Below are 25,198 nucleotides of genomic sequence, written 5' to 3' on the forward strand. Positions count from 1 at the left end.
AGAGCATTTGCTCCAGACTTTTATATAAGCCTGTTTGTATACTATCGGTAAGTTAAGGCTGCTTAAGAAATGTGAACATTTTACTTTCTAATTTCTGTCTTGTGCTTATGAACACTGATGTTTTACTTACGGGTGGTTGATTGTTATTTATATGTGTACGTATAACATGCAGAGGTGTAAAAATGAACCACACGTTTCTGGAGGGAGCTGTCTATACCCGTATTTTCCTGAAAAATTCAACTTTCTACAGTTGGTATTGACTTTATTTTTTTCAGTCAATATTTCATTCAGTGGGGGTGGGTTAGATGTTTTTGGTTTCTAGGACATTAAAAAACAGTACCCTTCTGTTCTAGCAGGCTGTCTGTCATCCCTTTTATTATGGTCATGAGAGAAGGTCACCTTTTCCCTTGCATATACATTAATGGATAAAGATAAGGAATTACACATCCCTTGTCTGGAGTTACTTCTCTTAAGATCCCAAAGAAAGTAACTAGCATTTGAAGGAATGTAGGAAATTTTACAGTGCAACACTCACTCCCAAGCTGGCTATCTTGTCTACTGGTAATACTGGAAATGTGAGGCTGGTTGGACCATGAAAAATGCAATCCTGTTGGGGACCTTTGGTGCTACCTGACCCATAGGTGTAGCTGCATGGGCATACTTTAAAGAGTCGACACATGCTCCTGGTCTTTTTGTCTTCTTTCAAGAAACAGTGAATAGTGAATTTCATACACTCTACAAAAGGCTTGGCATTGGTGGAATAAGTCCTATATATTCTGCACAAACTTCAGCTTACCCTTAATTTCAAGGATTTACAGCTTTTCACTAGGAAAGGCTACTTGTGTGTTTGAACATTAATCATGCACCTACCTCTTTAGTAGACAAAACTGATGAAAGCTCATTGCCTGAGCTGTTTAGTATAAATATGGACAAAGCTAGTAAATATATTTATTGAAGAGGACAGTCCTGTAACAGAGGGTTTGAAGAATGATTTAGATGACCTAATTAAACCTTTCCAGCTTTGCTTTGTATTATATAGAGGTTAAGGTGTATATCTGGACATATTTTCATACAGTATATTTCCTTTTGGATACTCATCCATCTAAAGTCATCTAAAAATCTTGTAAGGGAGACTTTGTCTGTAATAGCAATTAAAGGTACCTGAAAAATATTCTTGTTACAGGCCACTTGTCCTTTACCAGGCAGTGGAATATCTGGGCTGGCTAAGGCAGTTTGGCAGAGATTTCTCAACGGATTTTAAATGGTGAAATCCTGGACTTCATGTCAATGGGAAATGGGAATTAACAGGGATATATGCCACTGACGGCAGAGAAATAGAATTTTCAACCTCGCTGACATGATCTCCTTGTGTGGATCCCATTATTGTGATGAACATCCACGGCTGAATTTTTCTCATGGAGCTGGACATGTACTTTCACTTCTGTGTTCCCTAGACATAGGGTAGTGCAGTACAAAATTTATGTGAGATATGTCCATCAATTGTAAATATAAAAAATGCAATTGAGAAAAGGTGGGGTTTTGGGAGGAGGAGGATGAGTTGAGAAGATAATAATTGCTAAAAGCAGTCTTACTGTTTTCTGTGGGATGACAAATTCATGTAGTCATGACAGCCCCTGTAGTGATTGGGGTGTAAAGTCCTTTTAAGCATAAAATAAATGAATATAAATAAATATGTAAAACGGATCTGGAAATTTTGTGAATTATTCAAATATGAGGCTAGGAATGCCATATCAGATTACCATCTCTTCTCTCTGTGTAAGTTTATAATTAAAACAAATATTGATTTCAGTTGTGCAGTGTCACAGTATTGGTTGAGTTAAAAACACAGGGATTTTATTCATGGGAGATAGAGGTTACAAATGCTGCTCCTTTAGTCTTGCAAGTATGGTAAATGATCTTTTTTGTCTCAAAAATCCAACACAAATCAACCTGACAGGTGATGTGATAAATAGGTATTAATATATGACCAGGCAATTGATGGGAGATTTTTTTTCTATCACTGTGGTATGTAAGAAAAGCTACATGGACTTTAGTTTGTGATACTAAGAGTCAACTTAGTCTGGGCTGACCAAGGTGGATATCCAAGTTGGACTGAGTGGCCTTAGAAAGGTGCTTCATTAGCTAAGGAGAGGTTGGATTCGATATGTGTGACCTTTTGGACAGCAGTGATATACATCTCTCATGCCTACCTTTCTGCAGTGTACTGTTCTTACACTCTATTTTGGGAAAGGGATAGAAAAGTCATCGTGTGGGAGAATGAGTCACAATGGGTGACGCATTTGATTAACATAGCTTCCTTTAGAGACTGGTGTGTGGTGAAAGCCAGAATGAATGTTCTGTAACTTCTTCAGAATTGATATTTGCTCATTTTCCAAAGCAGTGAAGGTGTAGGAAACACAAAATGTTTGTCTTTTTGGGGAGCTGTAAAACTGGGTTTGGTGTCACAAATTTTCTCCATACCCTTCAGCAAGTGACATGTACTCACTGTTTCTCAGCTCCCCAGTTTAAAATGCTGTGGGTACCATTCTCCTGCCATCTGGGAATGGAGGTGGGATAGTAAAGAAAAAATGAAAAAGCCTTGAGTACATTGGACATTGCAGACAGTGAGGCCATATTAACACAGAAAGCTTTAAACATAGAGAGTATTGCTGTAAGATTTAGTAGCTGAAAACACAAGCTTTAATAAAGGCTCATACCACATATAGCCGTGTAGAGACTTTTTATCACATATGTGCACCTGATCATGAAATCTGAGTTCACCTCCTTGCTTTGCTTGGATTTGTGGGCTGGAGCTTTGGGGCATTGTGAGGCTAATGAATTTCACTGTGGTGCCAGCCCGTGGCCTCTTCCCAAGTGAAATTTCATGCTGCATTTGGGATGCAGATCTCAAGCCAAAAACTTCACAGGATTGCCATTATTTTTGTTTGTTTGTTGGGTTGTTTTTTGGTGGTTTTTGGTGGGGGAGGGGGGAGATTGGGCTTTTTTTCTTTGTTTGTTTTAATTTTATTTTTTGAACCCAATCTTGGACTTCAAAGCTGAAGGATGGTGGATACAATAAATAGCCTGAGCAGTAGCTCAGCATCTTTGAGGGAAGGGTGGAAGGAGGCAGCAAAGTGTTGCTTTTGCAGTGTTTCCCTGGACTACTGGTGTTTGCTGTTCTTGTTCCTGCCATCCTCCAGGCTGTCCTGTAAATCAGCTTGCCCTATTTTGTGATTCTGGGTTTGCCTGTACAGCAAATGGCCAAGATATGGATGTGCCATCTGCTCCATGGAGATCACAAGAGCTTTTGGATGTAGGTGTTACCGGAGACACCAGTGAAGCCAGTGCTGAGTTGTTGGCAGGTTCCAGGTAGCAGACAGTGGTGGGTGTCTGCAGTCAGAGTTGTCATTCTGGTTCTCTTGGAAGTTTTCTAATGTTTCACACTTGTAACATGGGCTGTTTGAATTGCTGTACTAAGCAAAAAATAAAAGGCTTTCCTCAGAGGATTCAAGGCATTAAATTTAGCGCTGAGTAGGAGAGACTTTGTTTTTTCTTTGCTAACCTAGTAGCTCTCAGCATATAAAAGGTGCATCTGGGACTTAGCCAGTACTGTATAAAATGGATTAATTCTGTTTGTCCCACTTCTCTCTTGTTTGCATGGCTGATCCCAACTTTGCGAAGACTAAACGAAAGAAACTTTTAGCTCTAAGAGGGAGCATAATTTGAATGATGCTGCATTTGCTTGTGTTCTTGTTGTACCCGTGACATGAAAGACTAACCTCCATTTACATAGAAAGGGCCAAATTAATGAGGAATTTCAAGTTCCTTGTTTGGTCACTTAATTGGCTCTATGACAAAGATCTCTGCAGTGCATGTCAAACAACTTTCAGGGTCTTCTAATGATTTGTGCATTGCTTGACTCCTGGTGCTATTCTGCACAGCCTGTCAGGCCAGGTATCGTTGTTAAAGTGGCTGGAATAAATTGGTTAGCAGTGCACATACAATGTCATATATTAACTATAGCTACAGGGAGTACTTCTAGCAGCTCTTTCAAGAGATTGAGATGTTTGCCCATCAGCATCTATGTGCCCAAAACCTTCACTTAATATAATTAAAAGGACAGCTGAAAGAAGTGTGACTGACAGTGGGGTTCTATGGTTTGGTAGCCCTTTGTTAAAACTCTGTGAACTTAATATACTTCACAGTTTGAGAAACCTGCCCTTGATTTGTGTCAGCGGGAGCAAAGCTTGAAATCCCCACCCTGCGTGTTTCTACCACAGTGAGCCTGTTGTTAAGGAAGAATAGGATCAAAGCAGCAGCCTTGGGTTTTCACCAGGCTCTGAAATTCTTCACAAAAATACTGAAAATGAAGGTGGCAGCCTGTTCCTCTACCTACAACTGAGCTACAGCTGTGGTTGTGTGCCCACATGTAACAGCAAAACTTGGGGAAAAAAGCTAGTATTTTGTGTTGCTATGTGAGTAAGCTCTCTGCTTTAGGCTGAGTCAGTCCTGGAATCTGGTGTCACTGGTATAAAGTCTCAGTATAAATTGCAGTAGAGGTCAGTGGAGATGTTCCCTTTGATTTCGAATGTTGGAGGAAAGGTTGGGTCTCATGGACTCCCTAGAAGTTCCTTTAAAGGCTATGGATATTCTTTCAAAGGGGCATTTCTCATTTGCAAGCCACTTTCCTTTCTTACTACAGCTTTGCTCACTTCCCCAGAGTAATTACCCTAGCAGTTTCTTGTATCGTCTCAAATCCCAAGCAGTAGGACAGCAAATACAGATGATTCATAAATGCAGTTTTCAGCTTATTCTATGGGGAAGATCTCATTAGATGAAATAGATAATATGTTATTTCCTTCTTCCCAATCAGTTCCTTTTATTCCAGTCCTACAGATGCCTTCTGACCTTAAAATATTCTTCCTTTTATACTAAGCAAAGCAAAACTATAACCTGTAATTTGTAACCTTGTTCTCTTTCTCAAACCTCCTATTTTTCTGTGTGCTCCAATTAGGAGATTATTGGTAGTTCAAGGCCAAGATCGCAAATCTTGCCTACCTAGTGCAAGACCATTAATTCCATAGTTAAAATTTTTGTAGGTGGTAATAATTTTAATAAAGGTCAGTGCCTTTCTTCTCACTGCAGTGATTTCTCAGTGCCACTGAAATTCAGGCTATTTCTGAGTCAGTACAGTCCCTGTAGCTGCAGCACAAATATTTGTTGTAGAGTTGAGAAGGTTGCATGCTCTTTCTTGAGAATCTTTGCTCTCAATCTATGGAGCAATTTTAGAAATTCCTCTGCAAGTTTGGGGGAAGTTCTCCTTTTTGTTGCCTTTGCCATCATTAGTAGGTTTTGGCTCAGTTCACCAAAAGTGATACCAGCGTTTTCCAATAACCACTCTGGTACTAGATATAGGCTAGTGCTTCTGTCTTGGTTTTTAGGGCAAAAGCAGAGATTGGCAGGAGATACTCTAATGATTTATTTATTTTTAAGCACTCATTGCAGTTCAGATAGTTTGACTGTAAACGTGTTTGTCCATTTCATTGAATATTATAATTGGTTTTTGATAACCTTATTGCTTTGTAAAAAGCCTTACACAGTGGCTGAGCTTCCTTGTAAAAAATTGTCTTCACTTATGCTTTGACCAGAGACAAATTTTAATCTGGAATTAAAAGAATAAATGACAAGGTGAAAAGCTATCCGAGGGTAAAGAGCCTTGTCATACAGGTTTAAAGGCACTTCTCAGCTAAGAAATAGGATTTAATGGCATCTTTTAGCCAAAATGACATTTTCCCTGTTTAGGAAGCTGAATAAATGGCATGTGCATCTATTTTTGATCTGGATTTTCACAGAGTGCATGACTGTTCTAGTTTGATTGGTGACCCTTGTGTAGTGGAATAGGGGTGCTGTTCATTTGTCATTCTAAAAAGACGTGTCACTTCCTGAGCTTGGTGGGCCCTTTCAATTCAATAACTCTGCCAGAAGCAGCAGCTTGCATGCCCTGGTCCATGCTTTCGTGCTGGTCCTCTCCTCTAAAGGGCTCATTCTGGGTCCAACAGGTACATTCAGAGTTAATGGGATTTTCTCTTGTACTGATTCCTTTTCTGGCCAGAGGCAAGAGTCGCACAACTTCCAGCAGAACTTGCCAACAGTGGTGTTGATTGTGCCTTTAACTCAATTAGTTTGGAGGCTTGCAAATATTGATAGCTTAAAGAAAGTTTTTGTTTTAGCAGTGGGTGTTTCATATGAATGCCGAACAAAACCAGCTCCTCTTAAGCAAAGAAGCAGGTAAACTTTTTTAAAGTAGCATTGCTTTCCAGTAAGAAAAAGGAGCATAATGTGATCATTGGACCATATCCACATTTCAGTGCCTATGGTGAGTTTTTCATTTTCACTGCACTGTGGAACTGAAAGGGTTTTCAAGCTTTTCTTCTCTGCTGATTTTCTGTAAAAACTCAAGCTGCTATAAAAACGTGGGCTACTAGTGTTTTTACATACTTCTAATAAAGATAATGGTGCACTCTTTTTGAGAAGTAATTGAGACCTCAGGCAGGACAAGAACCTCAGATGGTAATCACAGTCTGAGTTTGTGTCTGTGTGATTGTGCTCTAAAGTCTTAGCGTTGCTGTTCTCAGAAAGGGAGGGCAAACCTTTTTTCAATAAGGCTGTGCCAGCAAATACCTTTGGTACAGGGGTAGATGTGTGAGCACAGGCCATGATTTTAGTCTACTGATGCAAAGCACAGCCTTGTTGCTGTAGCTCCTTCTATCCTAGTTTTTGAAAGTGCATTGCATGAAATATTCCTGTGAGATCAAGGAAGACAAGTGTTAGCAGCATGAGACAGGGCTTTAAAAATTATAAAATGCAGATTTTTTTTTTTAATTAGAGATATATTTGCAAAAGTGATGTTTTAATGCCCTGTGCCACTGTCCTCATTCTCCCAAAGCTCTATAGGACATAAGACCTTGATGTAGATTCCATGCAAAATAGTACATACCATGTGTTCAATTTCTTCTTAAGGAAATGCTCCTTTGTGAGGAAGGACAAACTGCATATTTGAAAATTACTCAGCAGAAGGATTCAATCAATATTCCCTGTAGGGCCTGCTGGTATTCACTTGTCATGAACCAGTATTTTCTCCTCTAATAAGTTTTTGAGGGGTTTTGTTCTTCCATCAGCTGCTTGGTGAGAAGCCAAAATGAACAACAAAGGTTTAGAGAGGTCCTAACTCCAGGAGACCTGCTAGTTTTCTAAGGTTAGGGTTACAGTGCTTAAACACTATAGCACAATACAGTTTGGTCCCAAATTTGGCAGTGAGTACATCTAATATCTCTTAGTGATTTCCAGCACTGATTCCCAGTTAAAGACAGGTCTTACATTACAGAATCTGCTTCTGTCAAAGAGCAGTGCCTTGTATGTTGATACAGTGAAAGAAATAAGAGGATGTGGTGTCACTGGATATATACTTCCCTCCCAGGTTTAAACTGTGTGTCACATAGCTGGATATTCTCACCAAGCATTTCTAGAGGGGGAGAAAATAAAAATAAATGAACAAGCAAAATTCAATTTTACGGAATGAAGAAGCTGTCACAAAGGAAATCTATGGGATATGTACAATTGGCCTTTTAGTAATATATAATTACTGTAAGGCTCCTAATTAGTTGCCTTTTGACAATACGTCTTTTAATACCAATTTGTATGTGTCTGTGAAGGAAGGTTTACATTTTGTTTCTGTTTTGTAACCTCAGGACAGAATCAAGAAACTATGATCATATGCCCTTATTTGGAAAAAAAGTCTCCCTCTGAAATTTATTAACATTTATTTACATTGAATGTGCACTCTCTGGTGCTATATAACTGCATAATGAAAGGGATCACCATCATGGGATTTGTCTTCTATGCTTGGCATGTTCTTGCTCTTCTCTCAATGCCCAATTGTAGCTACTGCTAGATATATAAAAGGTCCACTGAGTAGAATATTCTCTGACCCAGGATGATTGATCTTTACGGTCTTGTATTTAGGGGGCTTGGCTTTGCATGTATATATACCTTGACATCGCACATCTACATCTACATATCTCAGGATAGAAAGGGAGATGGAAAGTCTTTCTTCTTGGCTCCCTTCTGCCGTACCCTTCTTCCCTCCTTTTATCTTAGGTTACAAAGAAGCAAGCTATATCCTGTGAAAGCTTTCCCCTGATGTAATTTCAGTTACTGTTGTCCTCCTCTTTGGGCATATGTGTGCTTGTGCTGCCTATCTGTTAAGGCCCAGCAAGGCGCCATGGGTAGTGCTATGCTGTGAGTGGTGTTAAGGTACGTTTGAGCTCCAAGCCCCACATTTCTGTTTTGTGTGAGGCTCACAAGGGTGCTTTGGAAATTGTTTACCCTGTTGAGCTGCATTAGGAAAAGGGGAGGAATCAGGCAGAGAAAGAGAAGAAAATTACAGCAGAGGAAGTCATTTAGTTTGATAAGCAAGGATGGGGTCTTCAGTGACATAGACAAGCAACATCCTTTATTAGGTGTTGGGTTCTTCAGAGACATGAGTAATCCCATGTGACTTTGGACAGGTAAATGGGGATAATACTGTAGTTCTTTATACTTTCAGTGGGGCAAGGAAACTAGAGGGTGTCTGAGCTCCTGACTTGGCTGTGTTAATTTTTTGAAATGAGGTGGGATGCAACCAAGTCAGAACTTTCCTAGCTTCCTCTGAAAGTCCCCGTCTTCATCAGAATCACCAGGGATCTCAGGAAAAATCTATCATGCCATCGGCTCCCAGGCACACCTATCTCACACTGCCTTCTTTTCAAAGGGCTTTTGTCGGGCCTAACCCTTCTACCACTGGTCATTGAGAAGGCTTTCCTGGGAGCTTGACACTGTTTCTTTTATTCTAGAGCTTTACCAGACCACAGTGTCCTTGGAGCACGTGACAAACCCACCTAAACCGCTGTGGTTCAGCTTAAATGCAGACACAGTTTGATCCCTGTCCTGTGTGCCTGCCTTCCCACAGTTCCCGCTTCCTTGCCCAACTTTTCCCAGCTGACATTTCTGTCTCAAGAGACATTGTTGCTTTAACAGCTGTTTTGTTTCATTTAAACACCTACCTCAGCTCCTGTCCAAAATGCAAACATTTCATTAGCACCTCATCTCCTTGGCTTTAGCCGGCAGCACTCAGCCGTAATGAAGTGTGGGGAACACTTGATTAATGCACTGAGACAGGTGAGGGAAGTGACCCTCTGGGAAAAGCTATGGACTAAATTCATCTTGAATATAATGCCAGTGAAGACACTCTACTAGCTTTGTTCAGATACGTGCTAAGGACCTGACCCAAAGTCCTTGGAAATCTTTCTGGAGCTTTTGCATCAGCCCCACATCCAAAGTGATTTGAAGTGGCTGGCTTCAGGTTAGTCACTTCAAGAGGATGCAGGCTTACCAGCACCACTGACTGTTGAGTGGGGAATACATATTTTGTGGAAAGTGGCACATTAGGCCTAATTGGCCCAAATTATGCAGGCATACGTGCACACACATTAGAAAATAAAAAATGCAGTTGATAATTTAGAATATTTTTTTTCTGGGGAAAAAAACTTTGCAGCAGATGTTTCACCATAACACAGACATTTCAGCATCTGTTTCATGTTTTGACAAATAGGCACTACCTTTCTATCCAGAGCCAGGAGATGGATATGCTGCAAACACTCTTTCCACCATTTGAATACTGATAAAAGTATCCAGGAAGTTGTTTTAGGTGATTTAAAGATGCCAGTAACAGCTGACCTTAATGAATGTAAGGCAAGTCGTAGTCTGCATGATAACATTGAAAGGGGAGGAAAGTAAAAATCCTCATTTTCTGCTTTCTGTGGCTAAAAGTTCTTTGCAAGAAAACACCATGTTGCGTAGAACCTGCACACCAGAACAGTCATTTGATCACTGGAAAAGAATACTTGTTATGAGATAAGCTACCAAAGTGAACTACAGAACTTTTTTGTTAAGAGCTACAGAGATCAAGCTTCCAGATTTTAAAACACTGAAAAAAAGAATACACTTAAATGCTGTGGATTTTTAGTATTGCATCTTCACTGTTAAAGTCAGCTTTTCATGTGCACATATTAAATGTGTTAAGATGATTTATAGACTATTTAGGAAAATCAGTTTAATAATCAGTTTAAGAAATTGATTTATGGTTAATAAGTTCCACTTACAGCAAATGAGAATGGGATTCCAGTCCTGGATTGTAAAGGCTTGACAGCAAAAATATTTTTGCGGTAGCGTTACAGGACAAGATTTTCAGCCTTTTTGGTCTACTTCAGTGGTTGAAGCATGACTCCATACCTTAGAAAACCAACCTGTGAAGCTCAGGATAAATGTTGTATATTAATGAAGGGACCAGGGCAGGAGGTGACAGGGAAAGGAAGCTCTCTTTAAGGTACAGGAGACCTGTGGCACAAGAACAGTTGAGTTAATTGATCATGAATAAATGTAGTTTGGAGAATAGGATCTTTGTACTGTCAGAGGAGCCCAGTTCTGGTTCAGTCTTCCAATAAAAACCATGGTAGTATAAGAAACCTTCCAACCTCAAATACAGTTAGGATAAAGATGCACATTGCAACATCTCAATGAAATGTCTGCTGGGGATTAAAAGCGCCAGCAGTGGCAAGTCTAGCTGTCTTTGCTTCTCCTTGAACCTTGCTGTAATTGAAAAATTTTTAAGGTCACCTTGATTTAGCATTAAAATCAAATTCTTGTTGGATGTGATTATATTCTCCCATTGCACGTTTATATCTGACCATGACTGGTGAGTGAGTCAGGATGCCCTCTGTGCCATGTGTTGCCATTGTGACACTTCTCCTGAGGGCTGCTGGAGAATGTGCTATGCCATATCTTCTTTTCATATGTCATGTTGTACAGGTGGGTTTAGAAACACTCTCCGGAGTAAATACTGAAGTACTTCCATGAAAGTGAAACCATGGGGCATTGTTTAGGCTTGCAGCATGTTAAAATCCCGTATCAGCTGGCAGTGGAGGAGTGGAGGTGTTTGTTCATGGGACAGGCCTGCCTGGTGGCCAGACACTAACCGGCAGAAGAAAGCGTGATCAAAGTGCCTTTTATTTTTCCTTTTCTTCTGCACAGTCATTTCTACCAACTGGTACAGCTGGTCTCATTAAAGTGATAGCTGGAAGGTAGTTGAGTCAGCTCTGGTTAGTAACTAAGCGGGGGTTTTAGGCTGAGCAAAACCTTCAGTTTGGGTAGGCTCTACTGCTGTAATTTTGCCATCATGGGGCCAGCATGGTTTCATGTGATCCTGGGTATGCATCCAAATTAACCTGTGGGAAGTTCTCCATGGGAGAGCTCTTTGTGCGTGGCAGCCCAGGGCAGGAGGTGCACTGCAGGAGGGACTGAAGTTGTTAGTGCAGGACTGACTCCTTTCTGAATGGAGCAATTTGAAATGAAGTGTCTTAACTTAATCTCTATGGTCACCTGCTGCTTCTCGGGATGAACTCAGCTATCTCTGTGTCTCCATGACTGCCTGCCAGAGGTTATGTGGTGGGAAATGCTCCAAGGAGTGTAACCCTTGCAGATACTAGGTATCTTCCCTGGGTGCTCCTGATCTACTCGAATTCTGCTGCTGCAGGAAGCAGCAACCTGCTTCACAGATAGGTTTTGAAATTTATTTTCCTTCATGTTTCTTTAGATTTCATCATCTCCCCTTTGTTCCCCCACCCAAACCCTAATTCCTTCTTATTCCAAGCCCAGAGCTACTGATCACAGAGCAGAAAAGCACTATTCCCAGCCTGCATTTAGAATAAAATTAGTATTTCCTCCCTCTCCCATCTGATGGGACAAAGGATACCTAGCTCCTTTGCAGGCTGCCCCAGTGAGTGGGGAAATGAGATGCTGTCCTCTCCCTATAAACTGATATGTGTGGAGGATGGGACTGACTATATGACAGTGGTTTCAGTGGTGCTTCAGGTTTGCTAGAACTCTTTTGCAGTTGACCTCTCTCCCTTGCAGGCTATGGTGGAGACAGTGAACAACCTCCTGCAGCCACAGGCTCTGAATGCATGGAGGGACCTGAATGCAAGCGAACAGCAGCGCGCAGCCACCAAGTTACTCGACACTGTGGAGGACAGTGCCTTTGTGCTGGCTGATAACCTGCTGAAGACAGACATCGTCCGGGAAAACACTGACAACATCCGTAAGGGACAGATCCTATAAATACTGACACCAGCTGGAAAGAGAGTAAAGGCTGGGAAACCTGGCTTCAGTCTTGGACCCTCGATTAACTGGAGAGCAATTTTGATAGATATGCCTTGGCCCACTTTCTGAAGGACTTAGAAGTCTTTCCAAAAGAGCCTAAAGGAATAAGCAGCTCTCTGCCCTTGAAATCCCATGCAAAATGGGCACCTAACCTGACCCTATTACCCCTGGCTTTGAGGGCAAAATCTGCACTAGAGCAATGAGAGCACTGCTTCACAGGAAGATTCTTCAACATAATGTGATTGTGTTTCATTTCTTACAAATTTGTGTCTTTATTCAGCTGATGGTTGATTTTAATTAAAAAACAAGCATGATGGAAAGCACCAGCACTCCCACTGTGCATATGTTAAATGAGAACAACTCTTCTTTCTATTTCAATGAATACAGATCCTGAGCACTGATAACATTTACTGAAAGTACCAATCGCCAGTGGCAAAGAACTAGCGTTTTCATATTTTCATTTTAACCATTGTCCTTAATATCCTGAGGTTCTTGTTTACAAGAACTGGTTGTCTTTTGTCTTCCACAGAGAGTAGAATTTATTTGCACTTTTTTTTTTCTTTTAATTAAATTTAAAACTTCTTCAGGGCAAAGATTTAAAAAGCAATAGAAGCCCAATCCAACTCTAGCTTGAAGTATTGGAAATAGAATCCTCTGTTCTCAGATGGTCTGGAACATCATTTTGTAGCTTTGAAGTATCTTGTCGAAGATTATTTCAGTGGAGATTTTTCTTAGTGTTGATCTCTCTTGCAAACAGAGCTGGAAGTTGCAAGACTAAGCACAGATGGGAATCTGGAGGATCTGAAGTTTCCCCAGAACATGGGCCACGGGAGTGCCATTCAGCTGTCAGCAAATACCTTGAAACAGAATGGTCGAAACGGTAGGTCCAGCACCTCCAGCCAGGCCAGCCTCATGAATCAGCTATGCTTTAGGCATTGTTTTGTTTTTAGCCTGTCTCAAATATAGTACTAATTGCTGCGTTAATATTTAAGTTAATGGTAGCACCAGTTGCTAAGTTGACTGATTTGGGATATATTATATTACCGAGTCAATCACAGCCTTCAAAAGTATTATGTGCTGGTAAAAATGTATCAGATCCTTAAATGTGCTTGGGGCAGAGGGCTGAGTCCAGAGAAATGCTTTTAACTGCTATTGTGGCAGTAGGAAGCTTCAGATGGGCTAAGAGGCTTGTCTGAGTAAACTGCTTCACAGTGGGGCACTATACAAATATCTGAAAAAGGTAGAGGGAAGAAACAATAGTAGCAAATATTAATAATGAGCCAAAAAGTCAGAAGAGGTTGGTTAACAGTTATGAGTCTAAATCTTCAATGCTTTTTTCTCTGAATCTTATGAACCTCCTGATAGAGCATAAATTAAAGCTGATGTTGTATGTGAATAGTCTTCATGCTGCCAAGCCATTTATTTCCAGACCAGGAATTTGTACAGACATATTTGTTGATCTCTACAGCTCTGCTGCAGACCAAAATCAAACCCCCAGGCTTTCTACTAATGGGCTTAACATGCCCCTTTGTCTGAGCTCCTTTAAAATTCAACCTGTGTACAGGGCAAAGACACTCTAGTAGGGGCTTTGGTCACTCCAGGCAAAATATGGAATGATTAGGCAGTATTACAGTCAGACCAGATACACTAAAACTGCCAATAATTTCTGACAACTGTTGAGAAAAAAGTTTGGTGATTCAGAAAGAAAATTTTGCCATCAGCTTTCTTGATGGAATTTGGTACTTTTGCATGTAGAATTTAAAGATAAGTGCTTCTTTAGAGGCAGTATAAAATCCAAGATACATAGCAAAACTCCAGTGGGGAAGGAGCCACTAGCAGGCTTTGGAGATTTGTAGGGAAAGAGAAACTGTGATGGCAGTGAGGAAGGGGTAGTCTTTATTTCTAAGCATGGTGTTGCTGGATATGTAGTCAAATCAGGAGAGCCCCATCCATTTTCACCAGCTTGGCACCCACCTGGAGGTTGTCAAAGAGCTAGAAATAAAATTATCATAGAAGGATTTAGACTGAGAGGAGCCTTCGGAGTTATCAGTGCTTTACTTTCCTCAGAAGCTGGGGTGATTCCTATAGAAACAAAAAAATCCCTCCCACAACTGATGCATATAAAGGCAAACTAATCACACTCAATTCTTATTTGTAGCCTGTGAAATAATATACAAAACAGAAGGCAAACTGGATGATTTCAGTTAAAAACAATTGGCTGGTAGCCTGGGTTTTCTGCAGGTTCCCTAAAGATATTTTTTTGTGGAAGAGGGGATATCTGATAGGCCAATTAACAAAAAAAAGTACATTTTTAAATGAAATTTCTGCAATTTTGTTTTATCCTTCATATGAGATTAGAGTTGTTGGACAATTTTGGATTCCTTTTCCCAGATTTGTCCCCACGCTTTTCTGAGGTAGTCTTAATTAACAAACTAAATTATAGTTTTATACTGCCTTTGTGCAGCAGGCCAGAATGAAATATGTTTCCCAAGCATAGCCTGGAGAACAAAGTGTTATGTCAGGTGGGAAATGGGCCACCTGGCCTCACTTCTCTGGAGCTAATTACACTAACTAATGCCAAAAACAAGCCCACCTTCTCTGTTTTCTGCCAATCTGTTTGCTTATAGAAGTTTAAGAGAGGCAGCTCTTGCCCTTATTATCCATGAACCACTTGTTGCACCTCATGGTGCTCGTTAGGATTGACAGGAGGTGAGTTTCCATATGCCACATCTTGGTCCTTTCACATTTTCTCATAAAAGTTTCAAAGTTGGTTAAGAGAAGATATTTTTCATCTGAAAACAAAGAAACCAAACCAAACCAGTGCACTGACCTGGATGTCTAACCTTTTACTACTCTTCTAGGTGAAATCAGGGTAGCTTTTGTGCTGTACAATAACCTGGGCACTTACCTCTCCACGGAGAATGCCAGCATGAAGTTGGGAACAGAAGCAATGTCGACTAATCACTCTGTCATTGTCAACTCCCCTGTCATCACAGCAGCAATAAACAAAGAGTTCAGCAATAAGGTTTACCTAGCTGATCCCGTGGTGTTTACTGTCAAGCACATCAAGGTGAGTGAGTTTGAAAAGCACTTTTTTCTTTTCCTAAAACAGAGTGATGCAAAAGTTGGCTCATGTGGGGCCTCAAGTAGTCCTTGATTAGATTTTGAATTATACATTTGTTCCTTTGCACTTTGTGTTATTTATGAAGAATCTCTTTTATGCTGCATTAATAAAAGTAGTCTCCTTCGAACTGATGCCCATTGCTCAGATGCTGACACACGTCATTCTGTAATTAAAAACTACCAATATATTAGACCATAATATTATTTTATCATGGTGGCAGGGGATATTAAAGGAAAGTGGAATTGCAGCGAAAGAGGACAGATAGTCCTCCTGTTAGCCAAGCACAGGCATTGCAAAAGTTGATTGCTTAAAGCAATTAATTTCTCTGTTCTGCAATGCAAATGAATCAATCTGGTTTTGAAGAGCTGGATTTAGTCTATGGCTGAAATTAATCAAGAACAAAGAACTAAGTTTGCATTAGCAAAGAGAGCAGCAACAATGTAACTTGTTGGTATCAGCAAGTAATACTTGACGTATAAAACCACTGCTGACTGTTTATCCAAAATTAAAGGGTGAGATTTACCAAGTGCCTCTGGAAAAAAATAAATAGCGGATTTAGAAGTATGTGAAACCCTATCATTTTTATTGCATTTATTCATTTCTTCCCTGCAGCAGTCAGAAGAAAATTTCAATCCAAACTGTTCATTCTGGAGCTATACAAAGCGTACAATGACAGGGTACTGGTCCACCCAGGGGTGTCGCCTCCTGACAACGAACAAGACACACACCACATGCTCCTGCAATCACCTAACGAACTTTGCGGTCCTGATGGCACATGTGGAAGTTAAGGTAGGCATTGTCGATTCCCAGGCTGCCAGTGCACTGGGCAGGAAAAGTGGCCAATGTAACATCATTTTGTTACTGCAAATGAAGCTGAGCAGGGAAATTGCTGCGTGACTGTAACTCTAACAGTAGAAACCATCTGGTATAAAGCATCCTTCTGCTATATGGTGAAACAGGAGATAGTCACACCAATGCAAAGCCTGTCTTGAGCTACTGCCATGGTCAGCTCTGAGCTGAGGATGATAAGTGAGCAGAATTAGCTGTTACCACATCCTTTGCTTACTGGTGCAGAACATGTCCTAGCTGGGGCTTTGCTCATGAGGACCTCACTGGGGCACCAGGGAGTAGAGAGCACCCTGAATGCTGAGACAGAAGTGTGAATGCCTGCCTCATGAAGTGCAATCTGTGTGTCCTGCTCGCAACAGGTGCAGATACACTGCTGTACATGTTTGTGCGAGGTGCATGTGTGGAACCGAAAGTATTTTTCAGATTCCAGCTAGGGACAAAAGGTACATTTTCTGTGTGACAGCAAGCTACACAGGGAACTCCTTATACCGTCCTGTACATCTACCCAAAACTAAATGGTTAGCTAGTTCTGTTGCCCGCATTTAGGTCCATGATGTAATTCTGGTTTCTGACATGGCTATCCCCACTGAAGCTAAAGAATTTACTCCTGAAAGAAGTTGTTAATCATGGTAGGAGTGGCTTGGGGAGTGACATGCACATACGGGATTTTATCCAAGGACAGGAGAATGGTTGAGATGGTCCTCCATTTCCTGAGCTGTCTTTGCTGTCTTTGGTTGAGAACGGTCTCAGCTGCTGCAGAAAAGAAAGGCCCTGATGACCAAAACATTTTGCCTTAGTGATTTTCTGTGTTGCGGTATCTCCCTTTCATGTGCCTGGCACTACAGCAGGATCCATGGCTCTGACCTAAATATGGATCTAGCGTCTTCCATGCAGACAGAAGGCTTCAGAGCCACTTTCATGGCTACATAACTGCAGCAGCTATTATATTTTTAAAAGATCTTCTCTCAACTGTTCTTCCAGTGTCACTCCTTCGTATATTTTTCTTTCACATGATAATCTGAAGAGGAATGTGAAGGGTTGCAATAAAATGTATATATTAAAGAACCGTCATGCGTGACCAAATCTTAGAAAAAAAAAACACAAAGAAATGGGAGCCTGGCAGCACATTTGCCACAGCAGCTGTGTCCAGTTGAGAGGGGCAGGATAGATCTGCTGCTGCTGTGGGATGATGTATCCATTCCATTCTACAGGACTATCAGTCCAGGAGACATACCATTAAATAACTGTGGCATTATCCTGGGAGATGTCTGAAGAAATGTTTTATTCAGAGCACAAGTTTACATGTTAATGGCATTATGCAGTCCAGGTCTGGTTTTGCCAGTTTCCTAAAACTACTTGAATTTTCAAAAGAAATGTGTGTTTGGCTCATTATCAGCTGCCTGGAGTTAACAGATATACCTGAGTCACTGAAGTTGGAGGTTGCACCTGGGAAATGCAGATAGCTTTCCACTCCACTGATGTGAATGAGGGCAGCCCCTACTGCAGGGTGCAGATACAGGCTAGTACAGAACAAGCCTATTCTCAAACTGCAACTAGGTCAGCCTTGTCTGCATGGCATTTCACTCAAACTTCATTAGACTAGTAGTGCTGGTGTTATCTCATCTTGCAGAAAGAGAATGTGAGACCCTTGCTTGTCCGTGCTCAGCCAGCAGGTTTGAAAGAGCTACAGCTGGAATCTTTTCAAATGCTGAGCCAGTGTGCTATTAGCTGGTGGGTGTTTCTGGGCATTAATGAGTGTCCTCAAGACTTTCAGGTCATATTTTATCATCTGGATGCAGCCAAAATACCATTGTTCTAAGAGCCAAATTGACTCAATTTTGTTGACTGTTGTGATGCAACTTGATAGCTTTCTGGCATGTCCACTTTAGCGATCATCCTGGTCTGAGGACAAAGGTACCTGTGTATCCTGCAAACATCTGCAACTCCTCCCTCCAGCTGCTCATCACCTTGTTCTTCCTGGTGGCATCATCCTACTCTGTTTTGTTGGTGGAACTGGCCATATGGCTTGGCAAATCTAGGAAGTGGCTTGTATGACATCGCTTCTGCTGTTGCAATGAGTTGATTTTGAAGTCTTGGCAGCAGAATACCTGCTGTTTTGGAAAGGTGGAGGTTTAAAAATAAATGGTGGTTGTTGTTATTTATTGACTCTCTCTCATCTTTTGTAAGCATTTTTTTGAGCCATTTTGTTGTTTTGTGTCCTGTACAAAAAGGCGTTTCTAGCCTCAAAGATCTTTCTGTCTTCTTGGAGGTGAAAAGATCTGTGAGGAAAGAATGTTGCAAGCTGGTGCAGGACCTCTTACAGCAGTGTTCCGGCCAGTGACTAGGATCTTTAAGGAGGACTGTTGTGCACATAATAATTAATAATATTCTGGTACTTTTGCAACAGAAACAATTTTCTCTTGTAATTAAGATTTGTAGTTTACTGACTTCAGTTTGTTGGATTTTTGGATAGAGGGAGCATCCTTTGGTGTAAGCACCCTACCTAATGAGACCAAACACCAGGCATTGTGAGAAATAGACATCGGTGTCCTGCTTCTTAATCAAAAGCCAGCATCAATTTGACAAGTGTCACATCTGGTCATGAATGGTCTCCCTCCTTGGTAGGATAGCAAAGACTGTGTTCTTTGTAGGAAACCCTGGTGACTGCTCTGTGTGTTATGGCCTGGGATTTAATTAATTACTAGCGGAACCTTTGTGGCAAGGTGGAGCTGGAATGTAGCACTTCTGAGGAGGTGATTGATGGTCATCTGGCTCTTTAGCATGAAACAGCAATATGTCTTTGTCCAAAGGGGCAGAAAATGACATTACCTTACCACGGTGGCAGGGATTTATTGGTGTGCTTCAAGAGCAGAATTTTCTGGGTTCAGTGCCAGTCTTAAGAGGAGGAGATTTTAATTTGAGTATGCTTCCTGCCTGTTTAAATTAGTTGGGCTTAGAGTTTCCTATTCAATTACGTATTTCAGTGGTGTAAATAATGGTGCCCAAAATAAAGAGCCTGTTGTGCAAATGGGCAGGATGTATAGGTGTTGGGAAAAGCGATGGACCCGCACCCGCAGGTACCCCTTTGGCTGCTGTCAGAACCCCAGTTAGCATGGGAAGAAAACAGCAGGACCATAATGACCTGTGAGCTGAATCTTGCTGATACATCTTCCTGGCAAGGGCTGGCTTTCGTTACAGAACTGCAGCATTTGTTGTCCTTTTGGACAATTTACAAGGGAAAATGAGAACCTCTCTTTGGAAACAAATTTTAAGACTCAGAAACAGATCACTGTTCAGCTAAGAAGTTCATTTGGCTTGTGTTATAGGAAAATTATTATGATCCTACAGATATTTTGTTAAATTATGAGGTATATTTAACATAGATGAGGTCTATGTTAAATATCTATCTATTGTTTGAATCAGGAGGTTATTAGGCAAGATCCTTAAATGTTATAAAAATATAATGGTTTCCATGCTGTGGGACAAAGCCATTCTTAAATAAACCATTCTACCTATGTAATTGCTGCAGAATCATTCTAAATTTATAAGCTGTTTTTCATATAAGCTTGCTCTTTACATCATATTAGTTATAGCAGATGCATCTTAAATGTACCATGGGGAAAAATACTCAGACAGAAAACAAGTTCAGAGCTGGTGGCAAAAATACAATTAAAAAAAATCATCCAAAACAGAATAAGCAAAGGTACTTCAGGGTAGATAAATGTTGCATATCACTATGTAGTGAATGCCAGAGCTTACTCTTCTTTTAAAAATAAGTAAAACAAGGAGGGGCTGTGTGTGTTTTAACTGTAGCAATTAACTGGAAGCTTTCAGATGTTATTCTATACCATAAACACATTACACCTTGCTAATTATTTGGGGAATGGAAGCATAAGGCAAAGTAAGGTGAGAAAGGAATAAAAATATATGAAGTCTAAATGGAATGCAATGGTCTGTTGCCTAAAGCAGTACAGCCATTTCAGATATAAAGAACAAGCTGAAGCTGTTACAGTGCTGGCTTACCCATATATTAGCACTGTGGGATTGACCAATAGTGGATGAAACCAGAAGTAGGTGCAGGATTGCAAAACCACCCTTAACTGCTGAAACTGCTATGTAATGAGTTTTGGAAGACAAATTGTTTTATACAATCAAAGAGGTTAACACTAACAAAAAAAAAACAACAAAAAATAAACCAGAAAAGAGATATATTGCACATTGCAAAAAGTAACTTATTCTAATGTGGTTTTAATAAGAACTATTTTAATTAAACATAAAAGTTATTAAATGTGCTTCTCTTCAATCAGATTTTAAAATTCAAAATACAGCAGTAATGGAACTTGTGTTAGGAACAGAAATATGAGATTTTATGAACTCCAAGAATAAGGAATTGTAAACAGCACATTTAATTATACCTTAGGTCAAATATGCCTATTAGGTCAAGTAATCTATGCCTACAAGGTTCTGAGTTACCAGCTGGGCTTAAACCATTAAAGATTGGTTCAATGTTGTACCTTATAGCAGTGCTTAAGCTTTTTGTCTAGGTGGGCAGGAAGTCACTCAAGGGGCTTTCTTGGCTTGCCCACCCTTAGTCTGACACACGCTGGTTTTGGTTGAGCCCTAGTTGTGTCTTACTGTTGCTAGCTCTGCAGGGCTGAACATCTTGCTGGTCCTTATATGTGTGTTTCTCAAAGCATTGACCCAGATCTTCTCAGGTAGCCACTTTTGGGTGTCCAACCTGAAAACATCTAGAGCCTGGCTTCAGAAAGATGTACTCTGAGCCTGTTCGTTCCCCCTAGTCTAAGGGGTACATATTTGCTTAGCATTGCCCTTTCCGACTTTCCAATCTGCAAGCCAGATCTAGCTGCACAATAAGGAGCTGTGCCACAGAGCATGGGGACAGCATCACCCTGCAGTATTTTCTGATCCTCTGTCTCAAAATGAACAATTCAAGTAGCTTCCATTGCAAGTACTTAGCCTTGCCCCATATCTTGTTGCTACCCTTTTCCCTTCTGGCTGACATCAGGGTGAGTGTGAGAACCAAAGTCAAGGTAGAGGCCATGGTGTGGTGGAGCCAATGGACCAGCTGTCTCCTGGCACCAGGCTCATAAAACTATCCATGCAACAACAGAAACTGACAATGTTGTGACCAGATTTTTTCCCAGAACTCAACAAGCTGGCAGCTTGGCTGGGTAGATGTCTGCACTGAGTTTTGCACAGCTGCCATAGCTCATTTCTTGGGTCGGAGATGCCTTATGAGTAAGCAGAGCTGCACTGCCATGCTAAATCCAGGCAGCATAGGAGGGCAGGATGATTGATGCAGTTATTGTCTCAAGCCTTTCCTCCTGTCCACAGCTGAATCTGTCCTCAGCTGCACCTCAGTTGCAGTGGTATCCTTGGGTATAGGTGATTATGAGAGAAATGCTGGGCTCTTGCTACATGCCCTCACCTCACTATGTGTTACAAACTCTACACTCTAACAGAGTTTGTAAGACATAGCAAAGTAAGGTCTGTGCCCATTTCTCTGTACGCATCTACCCCCATACCACTTTATTATGGCTATGGAAATTTCTGTGGCTTGTGCTGGCTGCTGCTTTTAACAGTCACTGGAAGGCTGTTGCATTTAGGGGAGAAGCTTGAGAGAAAGGGTTCTGCTAGGAGGCCTTCAACTTGCTGACAAAGACAGAGGAGGAGGAAATTGGTCTGTGTGACCTGTGCAGACTAAGAAGACAGCTCTGAAGACTAAGGCAAGGAGAGAAAAGGTGGTTAAATCACCTTGCAGGAGTGCTCAGGGATCTAAGCCTTGTATCAGATCGTCATAGTTTGAAGAGTGTGATGTTGCAGACTCTTCAGGTGTGGCTGAAATGGCTTCATGTTGGAATTAAGCCCCCCTTATGATAGAATCACCTTTGTAGAGGGGAAATGTACCAGATCTGTAGGTGCTGTGTCTGCTGTGCAGCAGAGCTGCCTGCCTCCCTCAGTGAATCCTTGAGAAGAGGGAGATGATTGCTAAAGCAGTGGGATCTCCCCAGCACATATCCCTTTTGACCACAGGGAAGAGAAAGCCCCCTCAAAACCTGTCATGACTGCCTAGCCATGTGCAGCCCAAACACTCTGCAGGAGCCCTTGGGGTTTCTTCCTGGTCCCTGTAGTCCAGCTGATGTTGGCATATCTGCAAAAACATTTACCTCTTAAGTAGCTCTTTGCAATTAGCCATGAAGCATTGCAGCCAGATTGTTGCAGTAATCCTCTCTCAACAACAGCAGTGGGGGAAAAAGGGCAGAGGGAGCCCCCATGGCCCCAGATAGCTACAGATCTAAGGAGTAGAATCAGCAACATGCAGGAGTTCAAACATGTCCCACTTGGGTCTCTGCCCAGCCCAGCACACTGCCAGCTCCCACCAGGCACTGAATGGTCATATCTGAGCTAGTTGATGGCACTGTGTTTTTATTTACTGCTAGCTTATTCTTTCACTCCCAAACACACTACTCTTTCCGTTCCTGGAGGGACAGATTAGGCAAAGGTCCTAGGCTGCTGGCAGCTCGGTTTGGCTGCTGTTTTCTTCTACTGATGTTTTTAATAAGGAAGGAAATGGTTGTTCATCTCAGGGAGAGCCATTCTGTCATAAGCTGACATTCCCTGGGATTTGTTTTTATTAGCTCTGCTCTGGTTTACAGGCACTGACAGAGCTGCTCATTGATTTTCTCAGCCCAAATAATATCTAGGCTGCCTGCCCACCCTGCTGCGGTTGTGATCAGGGCTCCCATAAGTCGTCCTGCACAGGTTTCCATCGGTGCTCTCCTCCTGCAGCTCTTGGACCCACTGGAGCAAAAGTAGGGCTTTTTTCCAAAGCCGGAGAAATCTTTAACTGGGCTTTGGAGTCAGGCTTATGCCTAAATCATAAATGTAAAAGGTATTTAATATAGAAACCCATCCATTGAAATGGATTCTTTCTTTCAGTTGCTCAATAAGTCATTCCTGTGCTGAAAGTAATCTGCATGTCAGTTTACCTCTAAAGCTAGGGTAACTTAGTGGTAACAAAACTCATTGGAAGCTAGTGTAACTTAGTGGTAACAAAACTCATTGGCTTGCATTCTTGACCATGACAAGAATGGTCATGACAAGACCATGATATGTCATGGTCTTGACAGCCACGGTGATTTTGGGCAGGGAGGTGTTTGATTGATGGTGTCAGGAAATTGTCCCTTAGACTGATGTCTGGTATTTCCCATGGGCTTTTCTAGTTGCCCAGATGTTTGGGGAGATTATGAAGAAGCAAGAGTTGACTGTTATCAATACACTGGTGGTTTCGGATGTATTTTGCATGCCTTAGGGACCCTAGGGCTTGCAGGGTGCTGGAAGGATATTGCTAGTATATGCATCAGTTATTTTATCCCTTAGTCAGGGAGTGCTTGAACAGTACTTGTCAGGGTAAGGAATATGCACCTCTTGCATGTCTCTGCAGGTGGGGGACCAGGCTTGGAGTTTGCAACCCAGGTATGAAATCTTTTGTTTATCGTACTTGACCCTGGAATATACCAACCGTGTAAACCAGGTACATTGCTCCCTTGTTTGTTACATAGCAACCAGGTGATGACAAGGATACTCTCATGGCATTGAGAAGTGATTACCACAGTTCGTCCTTTTCCCATAATATTTTGCTTTGTGGCCTATGGCAGCGTAGTTTCAGTCTTCAACAACAGGCAAATTTCCTTTTGTTGGACTTGTTGGTGTTAAAGCTCTGGATGTGCCTGGCCTGGGGACAGCTGGCACTGCCATGGGAAGAATGCCAGTGTTTATCAACTCCTCCCTGAGCCATCGTGTCTGCTGTGGCAACTGAAATAGGGCATCTCAAACAGGATGGAGCTCACTCAGCCTTTGAAATCCAGCTCAGTCTTGGACTTTACTAGAAAAGCTACAAATTCATATTTTTCCCCTGAGGTGTTTTTTAAATTGCTCTTGTTCCCAGTTTATTGTTATTATTCTGTTTTGTTTGTTCTTTTGTGAGTTTGTTGAGTTTTGAGAGGGAGGTTGTAATAAGAGAGAAGTTGTTTTTATGGTTGTTTCCCAGCACCCCAGGGATGGGTATTATGTACATAAAATAAGTATTATCATTACAATTAATATTAAAAAGAGGAGTAGTAAGAGTGAATAATAATACAGCAGTGAAGACTGTGTTTTTTTCTAAGCATGGTGAGCTTCGTGGGCAAATGCCCTTTCCCTGAGAAAGACCATGAACCTAGATGGCAGGATACCTCTTCAGGAGCAAAGCCACCCCTAATTCCTGCATTGTGTCTTAAAGTCAGCAGGGATATATTACAAGAGCTGAGACTTGAGAGCTTGATCTCATGTAGGGGAATAAGACCTCAGCTTTTCCTTATGCCAAGCTAACTTTGTTTTGAGATAGATGAATCTGTGCTGTTGGCCCCATCTGGATGGGATGAATCCATCTCGCCAAAGTCTGCCTGGTTTCTTTCTCCTTGCATCAACTCATATTAGCTGCCTTGCCTGACTCATCCAGCCCAAGAGCTTTTGGTCACTTCAGCCTGTCAGGGTGATCTAATCAGGTGAGCTGGCAGGGTTGTTCAGGGGGATGTTCTCCTGCTGTTCCCCAGCAGAGTCAGACAAAAGAAAGAATGATTTGCAAGGTGCAAGGTTTGCATTAACATTTTTTTGCACTGAGTTAAGAGGGATGGATGAGCTGCAATGACACAGATGTGTGGCTGCCAGGAAAATGACGTGTGCTTCCTCTTCTCAGTTTTCTGGGTGATGCTGAAGGAGCTGGCTAGGACAGGCATTTCTGTCATGATCTACAGTAAGCACACAATGATTTCTTGCCTCTCTGTTGGCCTTGTCACCCCTAGTTCCTTAGGTACTTGAAATACTCAGGAAGAGCTGCAAGAACATTTGAAGAAAGGAGCCCTCATCTCTCCACCTCCAAGTCTCCCTGGAGAGAAAACTTCCAGCATG

General features: G+C 41.5%; 1 protein-coding gene across 24 annotated transcripts in view; it reads left to right on the forward strand.

Annotated features, from left to right (window-relative positions):
* ADGRL3 (adhesion G protein-coupled receptor L3) overlaps positions 1 to 25,198 on the forward strand; it is a 515,386-nt gene that overhangs the window by 423,187 nt on the left and 67,001 nt on the right. For 23 of the 24 annotated variants that reach the window (XR_009729502.1, XR_009729503.1, XM_061379988.1 and 20 more), the window contains 4 exons: positions 12,010 to 12,193; positions 13,013 to 13,135; positions 15,117 to 15,325; positions 15,992 to 16,168. Coding sequence is in view for 22 of the 24 variants with exons in the window: in XM_061379988.1 (XP_061235972.1) it covers positions 12,010 to 12,193; positions 13,013 to 13,135; positions 15,117 to 15,325; positions 15,992 to 16,168 (693 nt within the window). In the remaining 2 variants the exon portion in view is untranslated. The remainder of the gene's footprint in view (positions 1 to 12,009; positions 12,194 to 13,012; positions 13,136 to 15,116; positions 15,326 to 15,991; positions 16,169 to 25,198) is intronic. The other variant, XM_061379993.1, reaches the window with a different exon arrangement.

The sequence above is a fragment of the Neopsephotus bourkii genome, unplaced genomic scaffold (assembly GCF_033783945.1).
Source record: "Neopsephotus bourkii isolate Nb327-2 ecotype Australia unplaced genomic scaffold, CSIRO-AGI_Nbou_v1 NB_1781, whole genome shotgun sequence".
NCBI classification, from domain to species: Eukaryota; Metazoa; Chordata; class Aves; order Psittaciformes; family Psittacidae; genus Neopsephotus; species Neopsephotus bourkii.